The 26,812-nt window shown below is 42.6% G+C and overlaps 1 protein-coding gene and 1 long non-coding RNA gene across 2 annotated transcripts; both read left to right on the forward strand.

Annotated features, from left to right (window-relative positions):
• The first annotated feature begins 1,679 nt into the window (after positions 1-1,679).
• On the forward strand, positions 1,680-16,102 carry LOC130266465 (kinesin-like protein KIF20B). Its single transcript, XM_056515728.1, has 17 exons — positions 1,680-1,822; positions 1,948-1,950; positions 2,253-2,337; positions 2,466-2,582; positions 2,776-2,914; positions 4,743-4,927; positions 6,884-6,932; positions 7,577-7,771; positions 8,632-8,743; positions 9,199-9,273; positions 9,710-9,856; positions 10,280-10,442; positions 11,421-11,648; positions 12,280-12,419; positions 13,017-13,167; positions 13,374-13,476; positions 14,927-16,102. The coding sequence occupies exons 1-17, from the start codon at positions 1,680-1,682 to the stop codon at positions 15,121-15,123; spliced, it is 2,232 nt and encodes a 743-aa protein (XP_056371703.1). The 3' UTR covers positions 15,124-16,102.
• A 5,388-nt stretch (positions 16,103-21,490) lies between these two features.
• On the forward strand, positions 21,491-22,681 carry LOC130266462 (uncharacterized). The gene is made up of 2 exons (XR_008842895.1): positions 21,491-22,432; positions 22,507-22,681. It is a non-coding gene; the product is annotated as an uncharacterized LOC130266462 (long non-coding RNA).
• Positions 22,682-26,812: the final 4,131 nt, after the last annotated feature.

The raw sequence follows: 26,812 nt of genomic DNA on the forward strand, positions 1-26,812 counted from the left end.
CCACCACCAAATAGTTAGAAACTTACCCTGTGTCTCACGCCACTGCCCGCAACACCATCCTAAGCCTAAAAAAACAAGTCCTTTAAAAGCATAGTACTCCTAAAAAAATCAAGTCAAACAATAAAACTCATTTTAAAAATAACCTTATCAACACCTAAGCTAAAAAACACAGTATTAAGTAAGTGTACCACATCCCTTACCATGCACCAGCTGCAAGTAAAGTAAAAAGGTACAATAAATTGTTAAAAACCACCTTAAAAGCATTAAGTAAAAAATCCTTTAAAAATTAAAAGCAGCATTTAGCAAAAGCCACTTAGTTAGTCAACACTCGAAGTTCCACCAACCAAACAAGTCCTGCCCAATCTAAGTACCTTAATACAGTAAATAAAAACAAAGTCCCAGCAGCCCATATCAAAAAATTGCTAAAAAAGACAGTATAAATTAATCCTGCCTCAAGTACAAGCAAACCCATTCAAAAAATTGCCTTTGCTCAAAGACCTAAATGTACTTAGTAAATAATGCAAAAAAATAAAACAACCCGCTGTGTACCTCAAAAAAATCTAACTGTAAAATGAAACAAAAAAAATATGTAAATGTTAAAAGTTTAAGCAAGTCAAAAAAAATGTTCATATTGTGTTTAATAAGTGTATATCCCAATCGTGTGTCAATAATCACAATATAAAATAAAAAGTGAAATGTCCTAAGTTAGTGTTTTAACTGACTCCTCACCCTGCCCCCCTTGGCCATGAAGCTGTCTGCTCCCGGGGAAGGGGCCGCCTGAGTTCAGCTCTGTAAACTGGCCTTAGTTTTTTTCTCTTCTTGCCGTGGCTCGCTTAGCTCTAGCTGCTGCTGCTTGTAGCTCTTGCTGCTGTAGTAATAGTTCGTTGCCTAGTTTGTTAGTTAGCTAGTTTTCTTCTTAATTTTTTAGCTTTATATTGCTTAAATTATTTGTTTTAGCTCGCTGTTGTTTAAAGCTTGCTAGCTGTTTTTTTCTTTCCTTTCTCTCTCTCTCCCTCTCCCTTCTCCCCCCCTCCCCCACCTCCCGAAAATCAGCACCAGCTCGCTCCAAAGAAACCCTGCAGCCTGCCTCTAAACACCGGCCAAAAAAGCATCTCGTCCTTCTAGTAAAAATCAAATCGTCCACGTCTCTTTTTCTCTCTCAGTAAAAATTTTTTTTTGTCATCTAAATATGTGCTAAAAAGTGTTTCCCTTGTATGTGTCAATAAATAAGTTTTTTCCACTTTTCCCCCCTAAGTAAAATATTTTTTCTTAAGTCCAGTAAAATAAAAAATTAAAAGTTTATTCCCTAAAAAGCTCTTCTAAAAGTTTTTTCCCCTAAGTTTGTCCAAACTAAAACATCTGCTCTGCCTGTTGCTTCAATGAGCACTGCATTCTCTCTATTACTTAGTAAAACAACTTATATGTTTTGCTGTAGCCTAGACATGGCAATGTAGCCCTAGAAGACCCTTGAATTGTTGTGTCCAAAGCTTTAAAATACAAGTTTTGTGGTGTCTGATTGCCAGGTCCCTTGCTGCCACAGTCTAATAGCAATTGCCCAGTGATTTATTTTAAACTTAATCTGTAAAAAATCCCTGCCCCATCACATCCATACTATCACAGGAAAAATTAATAGAGTGAAAAAAAAATAGACACAAAATAGTTCTATTTTATCCTGCAGAATGGAATCCGCTTTGGTTCCTGAGCAGTTTTATGGATCATCCTATATTGCTAGCGTTGAACCACCTCCAGAAGGACAAGTAAGTTTTGAAGATACTGAAACAGACCTCTCCTCTGAATTTTCTTCAAGCTCGAACACAAGCCAGTTAAGAAAACTTCACTGTTTGGATATTTATTTTTCAAAGCATAATCTTATTCCTTTCATAGGTAAGAATAGTCAGAATTTTACAGAGAAGATGAAAAGCTTCTTTGTTATTTTTTAGTTTGAAGGAGGTGCATAGGATTTAGACTAAGTTGTTTGGCACTACATTTATGCGCTGTGGGGCAGTTCAGTTTTTCTATGAATGAGGCTGATTGCCAGTTGATGGAATGTTTTTGTTGGCCTGAATGCAGTGTTTGTATAAATGTGCTGCAAGATTAACTTACCATAGCAAGCTTCTGCATGGGCCTAAGCACTTGTAAAAGCTGATATATAAGTCTGTTTAAAACAGCCTTATGAAATTAAACTGGTTTCATGTGCTAATTTTCAAGACAGTAACCACATTTCTAACTGTTTTAATATTTTTTTTAAAGAGGAGCAGATTGGAGTCTAAGGGATGCATAGAAGTTTTCCTCCGCGTCAGGCCATTTACATCATTGGAAAGAGAAAACGGATCAAAGGTGTGACATTCATTTCGTTTAAAAATACTTAGCATTGGTTTTGTGGGGGGGTTTGTTTGTTTGTTTTTCCTGTAAGCTGAGCCCTTTTAAATCTCTTCATGCCTCCATTTCTTGTTTCCTTTTAATAGGACTGTGTTTCACTTGAAGACTCGACAAATATTATACTTAAGACCCCCCAACACTTTTTGAATCGCCCAAGTGAGAAAACTGCAGGACCGATGTTACAGAGATTCACATTTTCGCAAGTAAATGAGTTGTCTTCAAATGTTTTTAAATTATTTCTGGTATAGGTTGTTTTAAATTACATTATTGAATATCAAGCACACTGTATTTTTTTACCTTTATAGTCTTTAAGATTATAAACTAAGAGAATTTAAAAGGTTCTTTAAAAGTCTGTAATAATTACTCAAAGTATAAATATTTCTTGGTAATACTTAGGTGTTTGGCCCTGAAACAACTCAAGCAGAATTCTTTGAAGGTACCATGAACCAACAAGTACAAGATTTCCTAGATGGATATAATCGTGTTGTTTTTACATATGGTGTTACGAATTCTGGAAAAACTTACACTTTTCAAGGTAAAAGTAGAAATGAGTTCTTCTTGCAAGACTTTTTTTTTTTTTTTTTTTTTTTTTTTTTTTTTTAAGTAAGAATTAGCTCTAGCAGAAACATAACTTCTTCCTTCATTTAAAAGGAAGTCTCTATCCATTTGCTTCTCTAATAGTCTTCAAAAGGTCTCCTTCCATAACAAATTTAACAGCCAACAGACAGTCACTACCTGAGTTAACCTAAACAGTCTTATTACTTTGGAAGGCTCTATAATTTCAGCCAGGTGTATGTGATCTTTCTATTTTTCTCCAAGTATCTTGTACCCCGGGGAGTTGGAAAAAATACATCTTATATATAACAGATTTTGAAAAGTGTAAGTCACTCTACACCAGAGTAGCATTTTCTGAAGCTTTATTATTATTATAAAGGTTATATGCATAAATAAGAAATAATATTTGAGTGTTTCAGTTATAGGCAGAGAATAAATGTTTTGAAACTTATTTGATTATTTTCATGTATTTCTGCCTTAGCTTGAGTTCCCAAGCTTAATAATATCCTAGGACGCCTTGTCTCCTGGTGCACTATTTCTGTTTTGTCAAAGCTCTATATCCTTTCTGGTCAGAAGATGTCATTCTTCTGTTAGTTTTAAAAGCCTTTTAACAAATGAGGTGATTTGATTCACATTGAAACAGTTTCTGGATGCAATACCAGTTATTTTATGCAAAGAAATAGTAGAAGGACAGTGAGTTGTGTGTCACTTGAAACTAATCTTTATTGAAGTGACATTCTTTTCTAAGCAATCTTCTGTTGGATTATAATTAAAGACTACTTCCAGTACTTCATCATTTGTCTGGGGCAAGAATGGGATATTCTTTTCTCTCCTAATAAATAAAGATGAATCACAAAAACCCGACAATTCTTTATGTGTACAGTCTCCTGTGCTTGACCAATGCCTTGGATTTTAGCTTTTATGTATTATGTTAGCAGATTCTCTGCTGCTTAGTGTGTAACTCTGAAACTTCATGTTATATGTTAGTAAGGTCTCTTCACAGGGTAGTTTGACAAAACAATTCCTTTCTAGCCTGAGAATCAAGGACAACTGGTACACAAAAAGGAGAAATAACGACGAGGAAAAGGGGGCAAGCCAGGGGGCTGAGACTTCATGGTCTCGGGCCGTGGTTAGATAATTGACCCCAACATGGAGATGAACCAAAACTTATCAAAGTGTAAAAACTTGTGGCCAGGATCCATATTGGATTTGATTTGGGTGTATCCCCAGCTGGGGTCTTGCACTGCCCAAGGCATATCCTTTCAATAAATACATATTTTATTCTTTTGGTTCTGTCTGGTCTCTGTTCCAGCTCAGCATTTCCAGGCATCAGACTAGTTTGGGGGTATATTGTGTGGGGTTTCAAGAGTCTTTGCAAGGTGTGCATAAACTGTTTTGGAGGTTCTGTGGCTTTTAGTACAGGACAGCAGCTAAGATCTCATGACTTTGAGACAGTGAAGGCTGTTTACGAAGTACTGTTGAAAAACTGCAAGTCTCTATCACATGTCTGTTGGCCATGGGTTTTTTATTTGTTTTCCCTTAAGGCTAAACTTACGCAAAATACTCTAGCAGTTTTTGTTTTGTCATACCCATTACTGATAGAGAGCATGAACTGTTCCTGAAAGCCAAATACTTTTCAAAATTCTGTGATGGTATTTCTATTACCTTGAGAATACAAAGCAAACTCCACTTCTTGCTGTATGTTGTCTTCAAACTCTTCATGTATACTTTGAGATGTGTTACCTTTCTGTCCTCATTTATCCGTATACCTTGTAATAACTGGATTTTTCTTTTGTATGTTCTTTCAGGAACAGAAGGTAATGTTGGAATTCTGCCAAGGACTCTGGCTATGTTGTTTAAAAGTTTTGAAGGAAGGCTGTACACAGAAATGAATCTCAAACCCCATCGGTGTAGAGATTATATAAAGCTCACTGAAAAACAAGCGAGAGAAGAAACTGCTATTAAAACTTCATTACTTCGTCTCATAAAAGAGGTAGAGGAGCACCTCTTTCTATATTGATGGGCACATGCATCTTTAGATAGCTCCATGTTCTTTGCAGTTGGAAGAGACTGGCTGTATTTAACCATGGATGTGTCTATTTGCTGGCAGCCAAGCATTCAGATTAGCAGCAAAGTCAGCAATAGTGCTGATGAACCCTGTTTCTGGGGATTTTTGTCTTGTGGCTTAATGCTTCATGGGCATATAAACTAAGCTTTTTTTTTTTTTTTTTTTAATCTTGTAGCTTTATAATTTATCCTCTGGGATAACTGATGCTTAATAAGAACTGAATGTAAATAGTCCTTTCTTTACCTATGAGGATGCTAGTAGGTCTGATCCTTTAAAGAGGGTACTGTCTTTCAGGATACTTGAAAGAAATTTATAGTTTTGAGGTCATTGCCCTTTCAGTTTGACAAATATCCTTAAAGGAAGTAAAGATCAGTTTGAAGCAGCAGGACTATAGAGCTAGTGGACTTCAGGTTTGAATTAAAGATGTCAGAAAAAAGCCTAGCAGAAACCCAATTCACTGATGAGCAGTCCAGAATTACACTCCAGTTTTAGGAGCTGACTGAAATTCTGAAGCTGTTTAGTCCAGTTACAGTTATGGGGAATCTGTATTTTATATAACCATACCTTTTTCTTGTTGTCTTCTAATTCTGAAATGAGTGAAATAATGTAAAATACAGCTGAGCATATACAAGGATTTGGAACTAGTAAGATAATTCCTTTTGTGATAAAAAGTAAGCATTTACCTTGTGGTATGCAAGGCTGTAATAGCTAGTGTTGAAAGGAAAAAGGAATGTATGTATCTGTTGCCTTGATTTTTATCTGTTGGCTAACTGGGCTCCAGTGTGGAAGGTAGGTGGCAGCAAAATTCTGTGACTCACTTCAGAAGCACAGGAGTAAGTTGAATCTAGCTCTGTCTGCCTTCAGAAAGGACTTCAGAAAAACCTTTCGTGTGTTTTTGAATGCACCTTCTAGTTTCTGACACTGTTTATATAAGAACAACACTTAAAGCTACAAATTTGCTGGCTAAGTTTGCATCTGCTGCAACAGAGGTTTGTGTAGGTGTTTTATATGTGTAAAACCTATTACCTAAAGTTTTTATTTGAAAAATTTATTATTAAATTAGACTCTTGGCAGAACACTAAAGAAAACCTGAACCAAAACATACCAGTTTTCCTATTTCATGTTAATTCTCTTAAGCATACATTTTTAATAGATGGATTTCATGTCTTCAGGCACTTGCACTTTCAGTTCTGTGTCTGAAAAAACATGACTAACCAAAACTACGACTTGGGAAGGGAGTGTGTGTATGAACCTTCTAAGCTCTAGCTATAGATATTTGGTTTACTTTTTTTTTTTTTAATAGCAGAAGAAAATTGTCTTTCTCTTACTAAAACCTGGACTTTTCTTCAACTGTGTAATTTATTTCAAACATGTATCATGAAGCAATAGGTTCCTTATTTCAGTTTTTAAATGAATGAGTGTTCTACATTTACCTCTGTTACCAGGGGTTAGCCAAGCAAGCTGGAAAAATATGAAATCCAGTATTAGCAAAATACCAATAATAAAAGAATTTAGAGTTCCTTGGATTTAGCAGGTTAAGACTAATGTTTAAACTGTAACTGGAGTCCTGAAATCTTCTTGAATTGCCCTGTTTATGTGAGGGGTTTCTACCTCTCTAGTTTTCTGTGGCTAGACTGTTTCCAATTCAGCAAGCTGAAATGCTTGTATACTGATGTAAGGGAAGTGGCAGGGGTGAGTATGAGGTAAGAACAGCCTTGTCAATAGCAGCATACAGGTGCACTGAACTAGACCAAGTGTGTAACCAGGATCTTTGCATTGGCGTATCGCAACCCTCTGTATTCCCTTCTAGTAACACAGTGGAGGTATTAGAAATAACTTGTACTGTCAACAATATGTCTTAAAGTTTGTTTTCTTTTGCAGGTAGACCACCAGATTAACACTAGCAACAAAGCACCTATAGATTCTCAGGGTATGTTTTATATGAAAGTTTTGCAGTTAAAGCTGGCAAATAAGCCTTCTTAAGATCAATAACTGACTTCTGGCCTATGTTAATAAAATTACTTCCTATCAGTTTTATATGCCTGTGAATTGGATAGTGAGCAAATAATCTGGGCAGAAAACAGAAGGATGAAATCGTTAGAATATCTGGCATTAAATGGGCTGAAGTTATATCCTGTGGGTCCTAGTGATATCTTGACAGACTTTTAGAGTACTTCTATGTAATTATCTAAACTTGATGCTAGCATTTAAAAAGCTACCTGAATACTAGGTTTACTTTAAAAAGTGAAAATGAAGTATCTTGTCAGTTTAGTTTTTTCTTCTAAAGATGTTTCACAGATTTGACTAATTCTAACCAAGCTTTATGTGGTTGATAGAATTTAAAAGTAGAAAAGGAAGTAGTAGTGAGTTTTCTCTTGCAGATATGTTAACCATATGACTTCCAGATATTTAGGAAATTGGGTGGGACTTTCAATGGATTTTTTTTTTTAATGAATTTTAGATTTTGAGTGGTTCTTGGGTGGTTTGTTATATCAATTTTTACTTACTAATTTTTTTTAACCAAACTCACTTTACTAGGTTTATATTGGTTTGTAATATTTTTGTTCTTGGCAGATTTGGAAGATATCTCAAAACACTCAGAGCAATCTATCACAGCTGCAACAAATTACATCAAGTTTTCTGTTTGGATTTCATTTTTTGAGATTTACAATGAACGCTTTTATGATCTCTTAATTCCTACATCAAATGAGAAGAAAAGAAAAACACTGCGCCTCGCTCAAGACATCAAGGGATGTCCTTTTGTAAAAGGTGAATAGAATACATTGCAAATTGCCAAATGTAATTTGAAAAATTTGGTCTGCCTGTAATGATGTTTAAATTAGACTCAATAACAAATTACTACAATAATCTACATAAATAGAAGTATCTCTACCTTTAATCTTGTTTTTTCTTTACTATTGACTGGAACTGTTAAAAGCCTCTGCACTTCACTGCCTTGATTTTTCTTTGAAATGGAAGAAATACTGGAAAAAATGGACTTTTTTTAGAGTTTTGCTTTTTTCTATTTTCTTAAAAAAAGAGGCCTGTAGTTCTTAACTGTTCTTATAATTGGCTCAACAGGTTTTTAAATTGTCGTTTCTGGGATTTTTTCAGTATTCTCTGTAGAGAAGCATATTTCAGACATATGGTTATCATATTGCAGGCAAAATTTTGCTGGGTTTTTTTCAGTTAAGTTGATGGCCCTGAAAGAGATCCATATGACTTCCCCTTCCTCCCTTTCCCTCCTTGACTGTGGTATAAATTGAATAAACTGTTCTTAATTTTAGGATTTAGAAGGTAGGGTTCTGCCTTGCTGAATATGACTACAGGGCTTTCTACTCATATTACAGCTTACTTTTTTGACTTGTCTGTGCTCAGGCTAAGGTTGCTTGCTAAATTTGAATGAAACATATTTAATGTGCTAACAGAATAATGAAATGTTATCTACTTACCCTTCCTTTCCTATGAGAGGAGGCATTTTGATCTGATTTGTCATCACATCTGTCTGAAGCAGGAGTAGTAAAATGTTTCTATGCCTCAAGGAAATGTAGTGTCCTTGCTATGTTATCCCCATAATACTTATTTTGGTAATGTTATCTTAAAAATTATCATGTTTGCTCTTCCTGAAGATCTGCGGTGGGTTCAGATTTCAGACTCTAAAGAAGCTTTTCGACTTCTAAAACTGGGGTTGAAACACCAGAGTATTGCAAGCACGAAATTAAATAATTGCTCCAGCAGAAGGTAAGAAGCATTTTGAATAGCATTGGGCATAGGATGGTGAGTGGGAGGAAGGAGAAACTAAAACATGGCTTATGGTTTTTAGGAAGAGAAGAGAAGAAGCTTTTACAAGGTCTAGATTTTTAGGTTTCAGTTTTGGTGTCCTTTAGCAGTGTGTGACACAATGGTTTAAGCCAAAGGGATTCAATCCTTTAGTAGGATGAACATGTACTAAAGCTCACAGTATTTTATCAAATACTGTACAAACATACTTAACTTTATTCCATCTAAATATCAGAGGAAAAAGCAAAATACATGCTACATAAAGATCTCTTTAAAAGTTTGTATCTGATTGTGTAATGCTTAGATATAGTGACAGAACAAGCAACATTTTGAACAGATGTTGTGGAGCCTAAAAATATATTGAAAGTATTGATCTACTTTATCATTTCTCTGCTGATTTCAATTTCTCCTTTTAGTCACAGAATATTCACAATTAAAGTACTAAAAATTGAAGATTCAGGAGGAACACCAAGGGTGACCCGAGTCAATGAGTAAGTTCAGAACAGTCTGTCTCATGTGATGCAGTTGTTAATGACCTTCCATTTTGATGTGTTGGTACTGCACCCAGTGCTCACTGGCAGAGCCTCCTGCATGTATGGTGGCTCCCCACTTCCAGCCTCATACAGTACTTGGCCCTCTCCCTCGAGGCATCAGATGTCAGTGCTGTTCTGTCTTGTCACCTCTGCTCAGCACAAGGTTCTGCCAGACTTCTTTACTCCTGAACTGTGCAAGTCCCCAGAAGGAAGAGGATGAACAGTGGGTGGGGTGGGGTAGGAAGCATGTAGAGCAAATATTTAGCAGAAAATAGTGGGAAATTTGATTAGGGAAGCAAACTTGAGAAGGATGAGGAAAAGTGATAATTTTTAAAAGTGGATAATTTGTGCCTCTTTAAGGTAATTACAGTGATATTTCTTTGTCTGCTTTCAGATTGTCGTTGTGTGATCTTGCTGGTTCTGAAAGATATACCAAGACCTGCAATGAGGGTGACAGATTGAAAGAGAGTGGAAATATAAATACCTCTCTCCTGACTCTAGGCAAGTGTCTTAATGCACTCAAGAACAGGCAGCAGTCAAAGTAAGTCCTTTTATGAGCTACCAGCTGGTTGTGGTTTTTAGATATTGCCTACAGTGATTAAAAGCTGTTGTTTAAAATATATATAGTAACATTTAAGTTTTTGGTAGGAAAAAAATAGAGATTTCTGATGTCTATACTGTGGTCTTGTTGATGTAGTGAAGTTATCTTTAAACTTGCCTTGTTTTGCTTTTTAATTAAATCATTTAAATTATAACATCCTTTAAACATGCTATCACAGAGTTAGTGATTTTACTTACTTGTTCTGAGCTTGGCTTATCAAAGAAGCTTTGGAAAAAATTTAAATTTTAAATTTATGTTTAAAGCACCCTTGCCACTAGTGCCATAGTAAGAGTGAAACTTTAAGTCTTCAGGCTGACTGAAATTTACTAAACTTCTGATCATCTGTTCTTTTGTCTTTTAAAGGTTGCAGCGGCAAATACCCTTTCGGGAAAGCAAGCTAACGCATTTCCTTCAAGGCTTTTTCAGTGGAAAAGGGAAGGTCTATATGATAGTGAACATCAGCAAATGTTCATCATCATATGAGGAAACACTCAATGTGCTAAAGTTCTCAGCCATGGCACAAAAAGTAAGTGTGGTTTAGTCTATCTTGTTGATCAGTAATTTTGATTTGCATTAAAAAGAACAGATTCTCTCACTTTTAGAAATATGAATTTAGTTACTGGATTTTTGTTTTATACTGTAATCATATTTCTAATTACAACAGACTGAGCTTTATCTCCTAGAGCTTTTAAAAATACTTTATTGGGACTTTTTTTTTTCTTTGGAGTGTGGGGGTGGAAGCATCTACTGAAAATTTGTGATTCCTATGAAACATCCAGTGTAATAAGAGACTTACTATATTTGGAAGAATTTCCCTGAGATCTGGGTAAATTTCTGCTGCAGATACAACATGCTCTCACTTCTAGCTGTCCCATATACTACTGCTATCTTAGCTTGGAATATTGCTCATCTGAAGTACTGATAAAATAGATTAAGCACTAAAGAGTGTGAAAAGTCTTTACATTCACAGAGGTTTCAGTGGGAAGGTGGAAGCAGAGGAGGAGTAAGTGCAGTGATGTAACTTTGGCAAAGTTGGAAGATGTAAGTGTGTGGAGGATCGATGCTGTAGCTTTAATGGAAGCCATGGAAAAGTTTTGTTGACAGTTAAGTCCATGCCTTTGGAGTTTGGGCAGGTTAAGTGCAATACCAAAAGGAGCAGGCTGTAATGGTTATAGAGTTGTTAAAGAAATAGATTTTGTAGTATGTTGTTTGTGTAATATAACTGGAAACTCAAAGTATAGGAAATTAACAATCTGCCCCTTGTAGGTTATCAGTTAATGAAACTTGGTGTTCTTGGGATCCAAAGAAGGGTTAGGCTATAAGGTGACAAATTCTACTCTAGCTGGATACTGGTCTAAGTAGTGACTCTGAACAGAGGATAGATAGATAAGCTGGGAGAGTGCTCTGCTCAAGAGACCTACAGGAGAGTGCAGCAGGTCTTCAAAGTGCCAGTGGAGCTTAAAAAATACCAATAACTTTTTGTTCTTGATTTTTTTCTGGGTAGGTTTTAGTTATGGAAACACCTGTTCTTCCTCAAGATCTGTCATTTTGCCAGAAATCAGCAGGAGACTCATCACTGCTTAATGTCCGTAGAATGCAAATCCCAAGGAAAAGAGATACTATCTTGGAAGATGTGTATGAATGTGATGAAGAGATGGAGGAACAGTGCAATATGTCAAAAGAAGAAGCAGTGCAAGAACATAACGTTGTTATGTCAAAAGAAAAATACATGGTATGTGCCAGGGCTGCTACTTTACGAATTAGTATAGCATGGGGCCTTGAAACAATGTATTCTTCTGGTTTCCTCCATCTTGCTTTTTTTTTTTTTTTTTTTTTTTTTTTTTTTTGGCATCCTATGGTCAATATACAGAAGACTTTACTTGTTTTTGAGCAACACAAGATTGTTCCTTTGTTATTTTATGCACAAGAAAACTCTGGACACTGTTCTTTAAGAAACAGCAGTTTTAGTCATTTCTGGAGAAGAGAAGGAGTAGGAGAACAGAGGACTAGGAGACCATTTCCTGGAGGTTTCATTAATACCCGAAAAGGGACATATGGAAAATAAAAGGCCAAATTCTGTGGCTCTTAAGCCTGTCATTAAAGATAACATTAGGAATTTTGTTATAAACTTTGTGCTCTTTGGAAATAGCCACTCTGTGCAAACCTAAATTGCTCTGTTAGTACCAAAGAGGTAGTGCAATCTACTCATAAATCCTTCTGTTTATGAATAAGCTAATAAAAGACCTAGAAAAACTTTTTGCAGCTGCAGAGTAAAGTGTCGTAGTGTTTGAGAAATGGGAAAAAAATCTCACTTGTGGGAAAGTATTTCTTTGTGAAAAGCATAATACTAATTGTAATTCTAGATGCTGGTGAATCTGGTAGAAGAGCTGAGGAACGAACTTATTACTGAAAAGCAAAATAATCTACTGCTGGAAATGAAAATTCGTGAAGAAGTGGTTCAAGAATACATGCATTATTTTCTTCAGCAGGAAGTGGATTTCAAGTAAGCTGGCTTTAAGTAGTTTTAAAGTTACTTGTTAGGAAAGTGAGAGTAAATTTACTTATTTCTCAAATCTCTCGTGGTTGTAAGAGACCACAATCTTCTGTGGGATCTGATCTTCTACTGCATCAGTTAATATGTTGGTTTCTGTTTGGATTATGAGTGCAGGAAAAATGCTCTTTAGAAAACTTTGGTTTTCATGTGGGATGGGTAGGAGTGTGTGTTTAATTTGCAAGCAATGTTTTTTTCTTGTAGAAGTCTTTCTAAGGGAAGAGTTGCTTTGGTAAGTTGTAGAAAGAGTGACATGTACAAATTCTTCGGTTCATTTCTGTTTTAGTGATACTCCAAACATACTGTCTCAAGCAGCTTAGAAAAAATATTTTTGGTTAAGTGCTTTCCATAATGTGTACTTGTATCCCTCTTATTCTTCTGGCATGTGTGAAATATACTTCTGGTTTAGGGAAGGAGCATTGTTTAGTGTATTGTTTTGTTGTGCCAAAATAAAGAAGCAAGAATCTTTGTTTATAGGCAACTGTGCTAATAACTTTTTAGCCTCTGTCATGGCTAGCTTTTAGCTGACTTGATTTTTTTCTACTCTAGAGAGTGCCTTGCTCAAGAACGAGCACATCTTGAAGAAAATTCTGAAGAACATCTGGAAATCTTCAAGAAGCATGCAAGTAGTTCCACTGAAAATGCAGATGAAAGAAGTGAATCACAAGATGGGCCTTGCAGTGATCAAGCTGCATCTCTGGTATTTTTATGTCTGCCCTAAATATCCCTTTTAGTAACTAACTGTTGTGATTGGTATAGTGATATCATTACTAAATTGAACAAAGGTGTCTGTAGTGAAACTCCATGTGTCAGCTTGAAAATAACATTGAAGTACAATAAAATTAAATGAAACTTGAGGATTAAGTCAATTTTCAGCTTAAACAATGATCCTGTATTTCTGTACAGATGGCTGCTTCACAATCTGTTACAAAAGAATACCCCTCAAGAAGGCAAGATTCTCGAAATAAAAAGTCAGCTAAGAAGAAACAAGGGAGACTACAGAAAATTGGTGATTTTTTCCAAAGTTCCAGTACTGTTATTTACTCTAAAGTTTTGTACACTCTAAATAAGGCTTATTTCCTGTTCTCTGGCCGTTTTAGAATGGCAGAGAAGAAAAGATTATATTGGTTGTGAGGACCACATTATTCTAAAACTTAGGTTAAGTGTGAAATATAAACCAGGTGGAATGAAAGATGAAGTGTGAAATATATGCATATTTATCATAAAAGCAATAATAACTGTTAAACCCAAAATGTTGTTACTCTGTACGTACTTACATCTGAAGGCAGTATTAGAAACTTGTCATGCTGCTCTAAAAAATTCAAGGGTTGAATCCAAACTCCAAATCTTACCTTGTTCACAGCAATCCCTTGTTGCTGTGGAAACTTGGTTAACGTTTTTTGATGTACATTAATTCTATGGAATGTGAAAGCCGGTGACTAATGAAAATACTTGGAAAGCTTCATTAAACTGAATATAGAGCAATTAATGGATTTTGTTAAGTTTAGGTATAGCCTTGGGGAAGATTAATTACTTGGACTTTCCATTGAAGGATATGTTTTTTATTCTTTCCTACAGTAAGAGTGATCTCTGGGTTACTGTGACTGTGCTTTTAAAAAAAATTAAAATTAGCACAGGATTCACCAGTATTTAATTCTGAAAGACATTATTTGTTTAAAACAAAGTTGGTCATTTTGGTGGACAGTTAAAATAAACTCCTGTACCAACTTGAAAGCTTGTCCTGCTACAGAGTACATTTTAAATTATCTGACATAATACAGTTTAGATAATAACTGTGTGAAATGTTTTAACATTTCTATGTTTGTCATATTGGTTCCAGGAGGACAGTACTTATTATTATCAATGGAAGCCAAAGTCAGACCACTTAAAAGTTGAATACTTAATTTGAGCAGATGAGTTCTGCTTTGTAACCTTCATTACCATGTCCTGTATGGTTTCACTCTTTGGATAATAGTATTGCTTGTTTCTTATTTTAAAATTTTTTTCTAGTGCACATACTCTTTTCTTTATAGAGCTAGTACTAGTTTCATAAAACTATAAAAAGGTATAGAAAAAATTGACTGTACACTGTGCTTCTGTCAGCACAAAAGTTAAGCCTGTTGTTCAACTTAGTAGTCTTTAGGTGAGATTTCGGTGAGATCTGAATCCTAATTGATTTTTAATGTGCTATTTAAGTAGCACATCATTTAATTTAAATAGTATAAAAGCACATTAATTTAAATATTTAATGTGTCCTTTAAGCTTTTGCACCTGAAGATATAGAAAACTGCTTCCAGCTACAGGAAACTGGTAATCAAATACCACTTCTGAATTGTTCTATTTGGACTTTGGTCTACACTAGTTTAATTTTTAAACTGTTTTAATAAAGCCTACTTTGATCTTTAATTTTGAGGCTCACAAAACTATCACATGTATTTATAATAAAATTTGTCTTCTAGCCAAGAAGCTTATTGAGACAATAAGCTCTCCCAAGTCTACAGAACCAGAAAATGTCAAAGAGAATGAAAATGTTCTCAGGCCAAAGCGAGCTAAAAGAAGGCTGCGTACAACTGACATTTCTTGCCCTCTGGATAGCCCTGGTTCTTCAGTAAGTGATGAAGATTCCCTTCTTCTCCACACTAATGTTTTGCTGTAATCCTAAAATTAACTATTAGGGGAAAAAAGACAAATCTGAAGGTCTAATTGAGTTGCAGAAGAGGTTTGAAAATACCGACTTATATATTTATTCTACTTAACCATTCCTCTTGGTCTTTTCTTTCTACTGTTTTCTTTGGACATACCTTCACATCTGGGTTCACAGATACCTTAGTTGTGGTGTCTGCAGCTTTTTCTCGGCTACAGCAGTGAAGTCCTAATTTGTTTTTCCAGTAGTTGCACTTCAATTAAGTTTAGCATAAAGGGAGAAATAGAAATAGAGACCAGTAAGGCAACTACAGATTTGGAATTGCATGACTGAAACACAGTAAAGGTCTGCACATACAATTAACTTTACAGGTGAGCACAAAAGGTATTTTTCGATTCCATTTATGCCCAGGTGATATTTGGGCATAATAGCATGTGGATACATCCATGCTTTTCAAAGCACAGTCTATTAGCCTTCTGGATGTGTTTTACTTCTCTTTCTAAACCAGTCTAAGAGTCTTGCAGGCCAGGTTTTCATGTATTGTTTCAGAAATCCAGCTTTATGGTTTAGGCAGTAACTGTAGTGCTGAGCATTCTTCTGCTCTGTTGGAAGTACATCTCTTTGTTCTGTTCATCCTTTCTTCCCTCTGCTATGATAAGCATTTGCCCATACTAAAGTAGCCTATTGAATTTCCTGTAAATTGTATGAATGGATGCAGCAGAACCCAAAATGCTGTCCATAGGAGGAAGAAGAAAATGACAGAAGTGCTGAGCAAAAAAATGAGCTATGAAGCTTGGAAGTGAAAGAAAGGGTGAATGACTGAATCCTGTGGAAGTCAGAGAAAGCTAGAGAAATCTAAGCTTAAATGTTTTCTGAACTCTTCCTGTATCACAAAATGGATATTAGAGACTAGAAGTGAGAGCTGCATTCAGATGATATTTTTCTTTGGACTTTGATATTTGTTCCAGCAAAAATGGGATTTTGTATATTTATGGAACGTGTTGCTTATTATGATGCACTAAGATTGTCTGTCTATCCTGGATACCCCTGACAAAAAAGAGTTATAGAATCATAGAATTATTAAGGAAAAGTCTCCAAGGCCGTTGAGCCAACTGTTAACCCAACACCACTGAGTTAACTCTACAAAACCATATTCCCAAAGGCCACATCCACACATTTTTTGAACACTTCCAGGGATGGTGTTTTCACCACTTCCCTGGCTAATCTGTCCCACTGACTGACCACCCTCTCAGTGAATGACTACATTTCACCAGAGTGATTCAAGTAAACTCTGGAAACAGATTCTGGGAAAAACTATTCTGTTGAGCACACAGGTCTGTAAAGTGAATGTCATTTGTTTCTGAAGAAATGCTGAATAATTGTCTTTTAATCCATCTTTTTCAGATCTCTGTAGAACCAAAAAAGAAAGAAAGTGATCATACAATCAAGTATTTTTTGCGACCAAGGCTGCCAAAATAAACTTGCAAAACTTGTGTTCATATTACCGAGCTCGGAGATATTACCCTTCTATTTTTCCGGCTGCTTTTATATAGGAAGCAATAAATGCTTAAATTGTGTTTTAAAATCTGTATATAATTTTATACGATTATTCTGTTTCCAATAAAATTGAGAAGTTCAAAAAACCTTGTGTGTGAAACTTTTTGTTTAGTAGGAGCAGTGCCTTTGGAAGCGTTCATAGCTTACTTATTGTTCAGTAAGAGCTATGCCTGCATGGAATGGTTTAAATTTCTTTTTTTCAGACAGCCTATCTACCTTGACTTTGAGTGAAAAGAAATGACTGCACATTGATACTTGTATATCCTTAAATGCTTCTAAGATATTCGAAAAATCGCTTGCCTCAACCTCAGCTCTTTTTTGCTGAATGCTTTTTTTTATTGTTGTTTCATCATCCTTATGGCACTCCAGTTACAAAGTAAAGGCTTCTAGAAGAGAAATATGAGGATGCTACTTCATAGAGCCTTTAAATCAAGGAGGAAGAGTGGCACCATTTGATCAGAGAGCTGATGAAGAGCAGTTAAAGTGGAAAAATGAGCAGAATATTTTTGGGATGATCTTTCGGTAATGCAGGTATTTGAACGCGGTTGAAGGCCGATTGGTGCTGTGAGAGGGAAACAGAAGTGCTTTGGGCGGCCCTGGCCGCAGTTCTGCCCGAGGCGGTTCTGTGGTTAATTAGGAAGACGTCAGATGTGTATTGCAAGTGAATATATTTTATTGGAAACAATGCGGAGACAACTTTTGTATTGTTGTCTTTTCCTGTTTATAGAAGGATATCAGCCATGTCCAAATGATATTGACCCCTAGAATCTTTTAATGCAGTCTGAATGGATATGAAAATTAAGACCCTTCATGGCTGACAATCAATAACACTTTGTCCCCATCCCCTTTCCAGCATTTCCCTCATCCCAGCCCTGGGACTCCTATGGATCAGGAATGGTGTGGCCAGCAGGACCAGGACAGTGATTCTTCCCCTGTGCTCAGCACTGTTTGGGCAGCACCTCGAGTGTTGTGTCCAGTTCTGGGCCCCCAATTTAGGAAGGACATGGAGGGGCTGGAGCGTGTCCAGAGAAGGGCAACAAGGCTGGTGAGGGGTCTGGAACACAAGTGCTGTGAGGATCAGCTGAGGGAGCTGGGGATGTTTATCCTGGAGAAGAGGAGGCTCAGGAGAGACCTCATCACTCTCTACAACTCCCTGACAGGAGGATGCAGGCAGGTGGAGGTCGAGCTCTTTTTCCAGGGAGCAGTCACAGGATAAGAGGACACAGCCTTAAGCTACACCAGGGGACAATTAGGCTGGACACCTGGAAATATTCTTCACTGAAAGTGTGATTGGGCATTGGAATGGGCTGCCCAGAGAAGTGGGTGAGTCACCATGACTGGAAGTATTTCAGGAAAGACTGTGGAACGAAGGAGAGCATTGCTGCCCTGCAAGACCTCATGGAACCAGGGATGCACTGTGGCACTGCAGGGCCCAAGGATACAAGGGACTTTGTAACACCACGGGGTCCCATGGAACCAGAGGGACACTGTGACACCTCATGAATTTGTGCGGCCTCATGGAATCATGGAGACCATTATGACACTCCAGGGCCATACAGAACTGTGATGACACCAAGCTGGCTGTGAGTGTGGATCGAATAGAGGGACCTGGACAGGCTGGATCCAGGGCCCAAATCCAACAAGGTGAGGTTTAACAAGACCAGGTGCTGGGTCATGAACTTTGGCCAACAACCCCTGCAGAGCTCCAGGCCGGGGACAGAGTGGCTGGAGAGTGGCCAGGCAGAAAGGGACCTGGGGACACTGATGGACAGCAGGCTGGACATGAGCCAGCAGTGTGCCCAGGTGGCCAAGAAGGCCAATGGCACCTGGCCTGGATCAGGAATGGTGTGGCCAGCAGGACCAGGGCAGTCGTTCTTCCCCTGTGTTCAGCATGGCTGAGGCTGGACCTTGATTCTTCATTCTGTTCTGGGCCTCCACAATTTAAGGAAGACATGGAGGTGCTGGGGTGTGTCCAGAGAAGGTTAAAAAAGCTGGTGAGGGTTATGGAACACGAATCCTTTGACGAGTAGCTGAGGGAGCTGGGGTTGTTTGTCATGGAAGAGGCTCAAGAGAGACAAGATAGCATCAGGGCACAGGTTGTACTTGATGATCTCCAAGGACTTTTCTAGCCTGCTTGATTCTGGGATTCTCTGAAACCAGCCCTGGAGCAGCTGCAGGATGAGCCCTGGGCCTCCTCTTCAAGAGGTCCAGCAGCCCAGGTCCCTCAGCTTCTCCACACAGGCCCCAAAGCCCATCCTGTCAGTCCTGCAGAGCCTCTCCAGCCCCTCCTCACTGCCCAGAACAGAGAACCCCACACCCAGACACACCAGCCCAGATGTGCCCCCATGGCCTGTGGTGCCTCTGGCAAGGGAGCAGCACGAGGCACTGCAGGAGCCTGCAGACAATTCCTGAAGCACTTGTAGCATGATCCTGCTCCCTAAGGCACATTCCCATGGTGCCAGTTCAGGAAATGAAATGGGGAGTGGGGCTAAAGAGGAAAGGGCAAGCAGGGATGGGCTGTTTGAAGGGGACGGAACAGAGATGGGAAATAGGAAGAAATCTGGACGAGGGAAAAGTAAAGAAAGCAAAGGTGAACACAAGGAAAATGCTCAGAGAAGTTTGAGGGTGGCTGCCAGGCAGCTCTGGCTCTAAGGAATGATGTCTGCAGGGGGACAGGAAACTCACAGCTTATAGGAACAAACTTTCTGGCTGACTGCAGAGGCCACGACAAATCTGAGTGGTTTCCCTCCCATCCCCAGCCCTTGCTGGCCCCAGGGGCTGATGGCATTTGTGCTCACTCAGCTCCATCTCCCCTCGTCCGCACAGGGAGCAGAGCCCTCTGCAGCCCGGGCAGCGATTGCAGCTCCGTGCCCGGCACCTGCAGCTGCCCCTGGCGGCCCCCGCTGCCCCGAGGGCGGCTGCTCTCACTCACTCTCACTGAGGGCCTGCAGCTCCTCCTTCTTTCTGAGAAGAATGTTACATTTGTCTTTACAAATAAATTGTAAATCTGTTGGTAGATAAAGTTAGGAAAGGAGAAGAGCTCAGCACTGACTAGTCCAGGCTCAGGGGGGCAAAGGCCCAAAACTGCCCAGGGCACAAAGTTTCCGGGCAGTGTCCAGTGCCCGTGGGCACAGAGCCTTACTTTCTCAAAGTGTGGCAGGAGTGGCTCAGCCAGCTTTGGGGGCAGTGGCGCTGGGTATCTTGAGGTCTTTCTCCTGGAGCATATGGGCGAGCACAGAGAGGGTCATCCCAACCATCTCTCGATCTGGATCAGCCAGCTGCTCCACCAGGTGTTGATACAGGCCGCATATTCCTCCGCTCTGTGTGCAACACAAGGCTGTGCTGTGAAGCCCTGGAGGGCTGCAGCACCAACAGGGCCCTGGCCCTGCACCCCCACCCAGCTGCCTCAGGGCTCAGAGGCCAGAGGCCTGTGCCAAGGCACTCGGGCAGCTGAAGCAGGAGGCAGGAGAGCTGGGAGCAGCTGCCTCAGCTGCCGAATCCGAAGCAAGTGCAAGGGACTGTGTTGCCCAGCCCCAAGCTGCCAGTGCAGCTTCAGCCACTGCTGCCTTCTCACCAGTGAGGGCTCCTTGCTGAGCACCATGAGGCCTCTGAGCTCCAGGCACAGCCCGTCCCTGCTCTCGCTCGGCAGCTGCCTGGACATGACCGACAGGGCACTGTGCCCGTGTTTGCTCAAGTGCAGACACTGCAGGACCTGAAAGGCACAGGGCAGTGACAGGGACCCGCCGGCAGGAGCGCGGAACCGCCCAGGGCCAGGCCCAGGCAGCGGCACCGGGTGCGCACCGTGCCAGGCGGCTGCGGCTCCCAGAGGCCAGAGAGCTGGAAGGCAGCTCAGCCAGGCAGCGCTGGCCCTCAGGCTCAGCTCCACAAAGAGCGCCAGGGCCGGCAGATCCCAGCGAGGCTGCCCCCAGATGGGCAGGCTGAGCAGGTGCGTGGCGATGCAGGAACACAAGGGGCTCAAGCCATGGCACATCTCCCTGGCAGGGGGACAAAGGCACCGAGGCCGTGAGCCAGGCGGGCAAACCTCTGCCAGGACTGACTCACAGAGGAGAGTGACCTTTGCCCAGCACTCTCTGAGGGGACGTGGGCCCTTGGGGAGGCGGCTGCTCCTGGGATTCCTCCTCTCCCAGCCTTTTCCAGTCTGCTCAGCCGTCTCTCGGTGCCAAAGCTCTCTGGCCACAACCACGGGGACTGTGTGGGGCACTCTGGGCTCAGGGCACCAATGCTGGCAGCGGGGAGAAGGGGGTCTCACCTGGCCAGCAGCCCCACTGCACAGTGCTGGGTGTCAGCACAGAGCAGGGTGTCCCAGACCTGCCTGCACTCCAGAACCACCAGCTTCTTGTCACAGCCCAGTAGGCAAGCAGAGCCTTCATGGTCTGCACTGCAAACCTGTGTGCAGAGCAAAGGCCAGGTCACGCTGGGAGCTCTGGCCCTGGCCACAAGGGCATGGGAAGGACAGGGTGACTGGCACCTGTTGGGGTTGCTGGGAAGGCGGTGCTCCTCCCAGCACACTGTCCAGAAGTTCTCAGCATCCTGTGGCATCTGCTCTGTGGTGCTGAAAATTTGGAAGAGCAGAGCCACGAACACACAGGCAGAATAAGAGACCATTGTGTGGTGCCACTCGGGCACGTGGACAGTCACTCACAGCACCAGAGTTTCCTGCAAAAGACAGAGCACCCCGAGGCAGCGCTCAGTGCTGAGGTGTCCGTGTGGCAAGCCCCAGGGGAGACGCAGGGGGAGCATGTCCGCAGGGGGTGGGATGGGATGGGATGGGATGGGATGGGATGGGGCCAAGCTGGCTGTGAGCACCAGCCCTGCGGCCTTGGCTGCAAGCTCTGCTCTGTGATGGATTTCTACCCTGCCAAGATCCAGATGAGGTGATTCCAGGGCCAGCAGGAACTCTCAGGGCATGTGGTGGCCACCGACCTGGTCCCCAGTGGGGCTGGACCCACCAGCTCCTGGTGCTGCTGGAAACACTAACCCCTCAGCGTGGGGTCACCTCCAGCTGCCAGGTGGAGCACATCAGCCTGGAACACCTCCTCAGCTGGCACTGGGGCATGGCCTGGATCCCACAGTACAGGAGGGAGTGGGGGAGGCACTGGGGGGCTGGGAGAGGGGTTGGAGTGTGCTGGGAGTAACTGGGAGGGAGTTTGACAGAGCCTGGTTCAAACTGGGAGAGGGGTTCAGGGGTCTGGAAGGGCTGAGAAAGGGTTGTATGCATGTTGGGGAGAGTGGGATGGGGTTCGAGGGGTCCTGGTGGGCACTGGGAGGGAGTTTGGGGGTGCTGGGTGTAACTGGAAGGGATTTGAGTGAGCCTGGAGGGGATGGAAAAACACCAGGGATTGGAGATCAGGGGTTGGAATGAGGTTGGTTGTGCTGGGAAGAGACTGGGGGGATCTTGGTGAATCCTGGTGGTGCTGGGAAGGGACTGGGAGAGGGTTTGGGGGTCCTGGGGTAGTAGGTAGCAACGGGGAAGGGGTTATGGGATCCTGAGAGAGACAGGAGTGTCTTTGGTGGGTCCTGGGGAGGCTGGGAAGAGACTGGGAGGAGCTTTGGGGGCTCCTGGGTGGGCTGGAGATGAACGGGAGGGTGCTTGGAGGGGCTTGGAGTGTCTGTGAGAGGTTTTGAGGGGTCCTGCCCTGTGGACTCCCAGAGGTGCTGCTGGACGCTGCCCGCAGCCAGGTGCTGATGGGTGTTAGGCTTTGTTTTCCTGGTGCTCAGGCTCGGCTTCCACCTGTGCAAGAAGGTGAGGGGGGTCCCAGAGCATGTGTGCTCCCCCTGGGGCCCCCAGCTCGGTGTCACTCACCTTCCTATGCCCAGAGAGCTCCTGAATCAACAATGGCTGCAGCCTCTTCCCGTGGCCTCGAATCCAGCCAGGATCCCCGGCTCTGTCCCCGCGCTGATTTTGGAGGAGGTCGAGTGTCCCCTCCAGCCCAACTGTCACTCTGCCCCCGCCCAGCTGCTCCCAGTGTTCCCAATAAAGCTTCCCAGTGCGCCCCGGTCCCGTTTATTGTGGGGCGGGACTGGGGAGGGACTTGGGGGGACCCCGCGGGGGGATCGTGGTTGCGCGGGGAGGGCGGGGTCCAGGTGGGGAACACTGGGTGCTGCGGGTCTGCCCGGCAACCGGTGAGTCATCAGAGCTGCTCTCTCTGATTGGCTGAAACTTCTCCATCGCATTGTCTGATTGGCTGAGGAGAGGCCCGGGAGTTGAGAGAAGGAACAGGAGAGATCCCGTCCCGAGCACCGACAGGGAACAACAGACCCAGCCTGGGCACAGGGAGGGAATTTATTACCAACCAAATCACAGCAGGACAAGGAGAAGAGAGAGAAATCTCGGCAACCCCGTCCCGCCACACAACGGGGATCACCACGGCCACGGATCACCAGGGCTCTGCCCAACAGGGGTCACTGGGGATCATCCAACACCGATCCTCCCATGGGGGATGGAGCTGGTGCAGAGCACGAAGCTCTTCCCACACTCGGGGCACTCACAGGGCTTCCCTTAGTGATGGCTCCGTTGGTGTTGGGTCAAGTGAGAGCTGTGTGAGAAGCTCTTCCCACACTCAGGACACTCGTAGGACCTCTCCCCAGTGTGGATGCGCTGGTGGCTCCTCAGTTGAGAGCTCAGCCCAAAGCTCTTCCCACATTCCAAGCAGGTGTAGGGCTGTTCTCAGTGTGGATCACCTGGTGCTACATCAGGTAGTGGCTCTCTCTGAATCCCTTCCCTCCTTTCCCACACTCATAGGGCTTCTCCCCAGTGTGGATCCTCTGGCGCTGGATCAGATGGCAGCTCCAGCTGAAGCCCTTCCCATATTTCAAGCACTTGTGGGGCTTCTCCCCTCCATGAGGCTTCTCCACCAGCTCTGAGCTCTGCCTGCATCTCCGGCCGCCTTCCCGGCTCAGGGAGGGTCTTTCCTCCTCATTGCAGCTCCCTGGGCTGGGTTTGCAGCCCCTCCTTGGGAGGGATCTCCGGGGCTTTTCCTCTTCCTCCATCTGCCCGCGCCTTGGGAATGAAAACTCCTGGTTTGGAAGAAAAAAAACAAGAGGAGAGGGCCTTGGGCTGGGGGTTCCTCCTCGCCCAAGTGCAACTCAGGAAGACATTGGGCGTCTTGCATGTATAAGAACATCCCAAACACCAAGATTCAGCCCAAAAATTCTCCAAAAATCACAACACAGATGAAAAACCCACCAAAAAACAAGATTTGGCCAAAACCCCCTCCAAAATATAAAAATTCAGCACCTAGAAGAAAACACAAAAAACACCAACATTTAGCCCAATAAAGCTCAGAAACACCAAGATTGACCCCTGTGAAAATCCTGGATCCCCCTCTCTGGTCACCTGCTACATGTGATGGGGACAACGCTCCTGGGCTTGGGCAGAGGCTGCAGGTACAGGGAGGGATGGAACTTTGTGCTCCTTCCTGTTTCTGTTCCTCCTCCTCCTGTGTCCCTACCCTTCCTCACATTCATCTTCCTCCTCCTATTACTCCTTCTCCTGCATAATCCCACCTTTTCCTCCCACATGAATGGTTTGACCATTTGCATTGGGATTTTTTCTGTATATATGTGTGCGGTTCTTAGTGATGGCAAAATTTTGGTATGGGTTTTTCAATGTTCACATTTAGGATGGATTTTGCAAAACTGGAAGAGCCTTAAAGGTGATACTTTAACAGATAAAAAGTTAATAGAGTATTGTTAATAAGAAAAAAAAAAAAAGCAGATTGTGGGGCAGCCACATATGAGTCATCCAATGGCTGCTCTACAAGAGAAGCAGGGTTCCAGACAGCCAGGAGAGGAGCTTTAGAAATGCAAATTAACACTGCTGGGGTAAAGTGTGGGCAAGCCACCAGGGTCTCCTTGCCTGGCGGAGGATTTGGGCTGCTTCCCTCTGGCCCTCACCCCAAGCTCTGCCTGCTTGCACAGATGGAATTTGCACAGCTAAAGGCAGAGCCCACAGTGAGGATACCTGACTGCAACAGAAATTGGTTAAGCTGCAAAGGGAAACAGCAAACAGAGAATGTTGTGAAAACTTTACTAAAAAAACTGGGGGGGAATCATCCCTCTCCTCACTCCAACATGTGCTGTCACTGTCTAGGTTATATAGGGTATATTAGAGCACTGGGGTGTTTTTGCTAGTCCAGAGAAATCAGTTGGGAATCCAAGTAATTGATTTAATTAGATAAAACTGGTCAATTGATGCAGCCCTGGATGGAAGGAGCTCCCAAAAATGTGGAAAAGATGAACAAACACCACAACAAATCCTACAACACCATGGAGCATATGAGGAGATTGCATATGCAAACTCATTGGGGATCCCAGGCTCCGGCAGAACAGTTCCTGAGATTCTTTGGGTGTAAAGGGATTTATGAGCTGGCTAAACAAGAGGTGCAAGGGTGCCTAACATGCAAGAAAGTAAACAAAGCCAGGACACGACAGGTAATCTGGGGTAGTCGCCCTATAGCCTATCATCCCTTTGAAAGAATTCAAGTGGATTTCACTGAATTACCCAAGGTTGGGAGGTATAAGTTTTTACTAGTATTAGTGGACAAATTAACTCATTGGGTGGAAGCTTACCCAAGCTCTAGGGCTACTGCCCAGACAGTATCTAAAGTCCTTCTGGAAGAACTCATCCCTCAATATGGTATAATCAATCATATAGACTCGGACCAAGGAACACACTTCACCTCAAAAATTATTAAACAATTAGCGGAGGCTCTGGGAATTCGGTGGGAATACCATACCCCATGGCATCCTCAGAGTTCTGGACAAGTTGAAAGGATGAATCAGACATTGAAGGCCCAGTTATCAAAATTAATGATAGAAACTAAAATGTCCTGGCCAAAATGCCTCCCCTTAGCATTATTAAATATCAGGACTATGCCTCATTCTGAGACAGGGTTATCTCCTTTTGAAATGTTATACGGTATGCCCTATGATCATGGCATGCCCGTGGGACACCCAAAAATAGAAGATGGACAAATACAACCATACCTAATAACCATAAATAAAAATTTACAGGATCTTCGAAAGCAGGGAATTATCACACAAAATGTTCCTCTAGGGTTCGCCATACACAAAATCCAACCTGGGGATTACGTTCTCATAAAAACCTGGAAAGAGGTTTCTCTCTCTCCTCACTGGGAGGGTCCTTTTCTTGTCCTTTTGACCACAGACACAGCAGTCCGGACAGCAGAAAAGGGCTGGACACACGCCTCCAGAGCAAAAAAGATCGAGACAAGAGAGGAGACACCCGAGTGGAAAGTGATCTCCCACCCTGGAAACCTCAAGCTAAAATTGCGTCGGACAAGTAAATGAGCACCTTAGATCAGATAAGGTGTTCAGTTCCTGGGTGCAGCTGTTTTTCCTTTTGTTCATTTCAGGTGCCAGATTTGTCGTGAGGTTTGGGTCACACATTGTATATGGAGAATCAGGCCTAGAGGTCTCTGTACTAAGTGCCTTGAGAAAGAGCTGTCTCTGACTGACCGAATTCTAATACTTGCCACCAAATTGAATAATATTGTACCGGAGTTGATCCAGTGGTTTCACTTGTACCAACACGGGATTAGGGGAAAGCTAAATTGCAGGACGGTAATTTTGGAAATTGAGTGCCAGAAAGCAAATAAAGTACCTTGTTGGACAGATACAGTAAAGTTATCAAGGTGGGATGCCTTTAAGGGACTGGGAAGCTTCCCAGTGCGCCCCGGTCCCGTTTATTGTGGGGCGGGACTGGGGAGGGACTTGGGGGGACCCCGCGGGGGGATCGTGGTTGCGCGGGGAGGGCGGGGTCCAGGTGGGGAACACTGGGTGCTGCGGGTCTGCCCGGCAACCGGTGAGTCATCAGAGCTGCTCTCTCTGATTGGCTGAAACTTCTCCATCGCATTGTCTGATTGGCTGAGGAGAGGCCCGGGAGTTGAGAGAAGGAACAGGAGAGATCCCGTCCCGAGCACCGACAGGGAACAACAGACCCAGCCTGGGCACAGGGAGGGAATTTATTACCAACCAAATCACAGCAGTGGCCGTGGGCAGTGCCCGGCACAGGGGCAGGAGCGGCCCTGCCCGTGCTGGGGCTGCTCAGCGCAGCTGCCCCGGCCGGCACAGGGGCTGTCCTGGGGCAAGGCAGCTGTGC

This window comes from Oenanthe melanoleuca, unplaced genomic scaffold (genome assembly GCF_029582105.1).
Source record: "Oenanthe melanoleuca isolate GR-GAL-2019-014 unplaced genomic scaffold, OMel1.0 S053, whole genome shotgun sequence".
Lineage (NCBI taxonomy): Eukaryota > Metazoa > Chordata > Aves > Passeriformes > Muscicapidae > Oenanthe > Oenanthe melanoleuca.

Bases quoted from the DNA above. Each gene is read 5' to 3' on its own strand.
- LOC130266465 (XM_056515728.1), top strand. From the start codon at position 1,680: ATGGAATCCGCTTTGGTTCCTGAGCAGTTTTATGGATCATCCTATATT. The intron at 2,338-2,465 runs GTGTGACATTCA...TCCTTTTAATAG, and splicing joins AAAGAGAAAACGGATCAAAG to GACTGTGTTTCACTTGAAGA. The intron at 9,274-9,709 runs GTAAGTTCAGAA...GTCTGCTTTCAG, and splicing joins AGGGTGACCCGAGTCAATGA to ATTGTCGTTGTGTGATCTTG.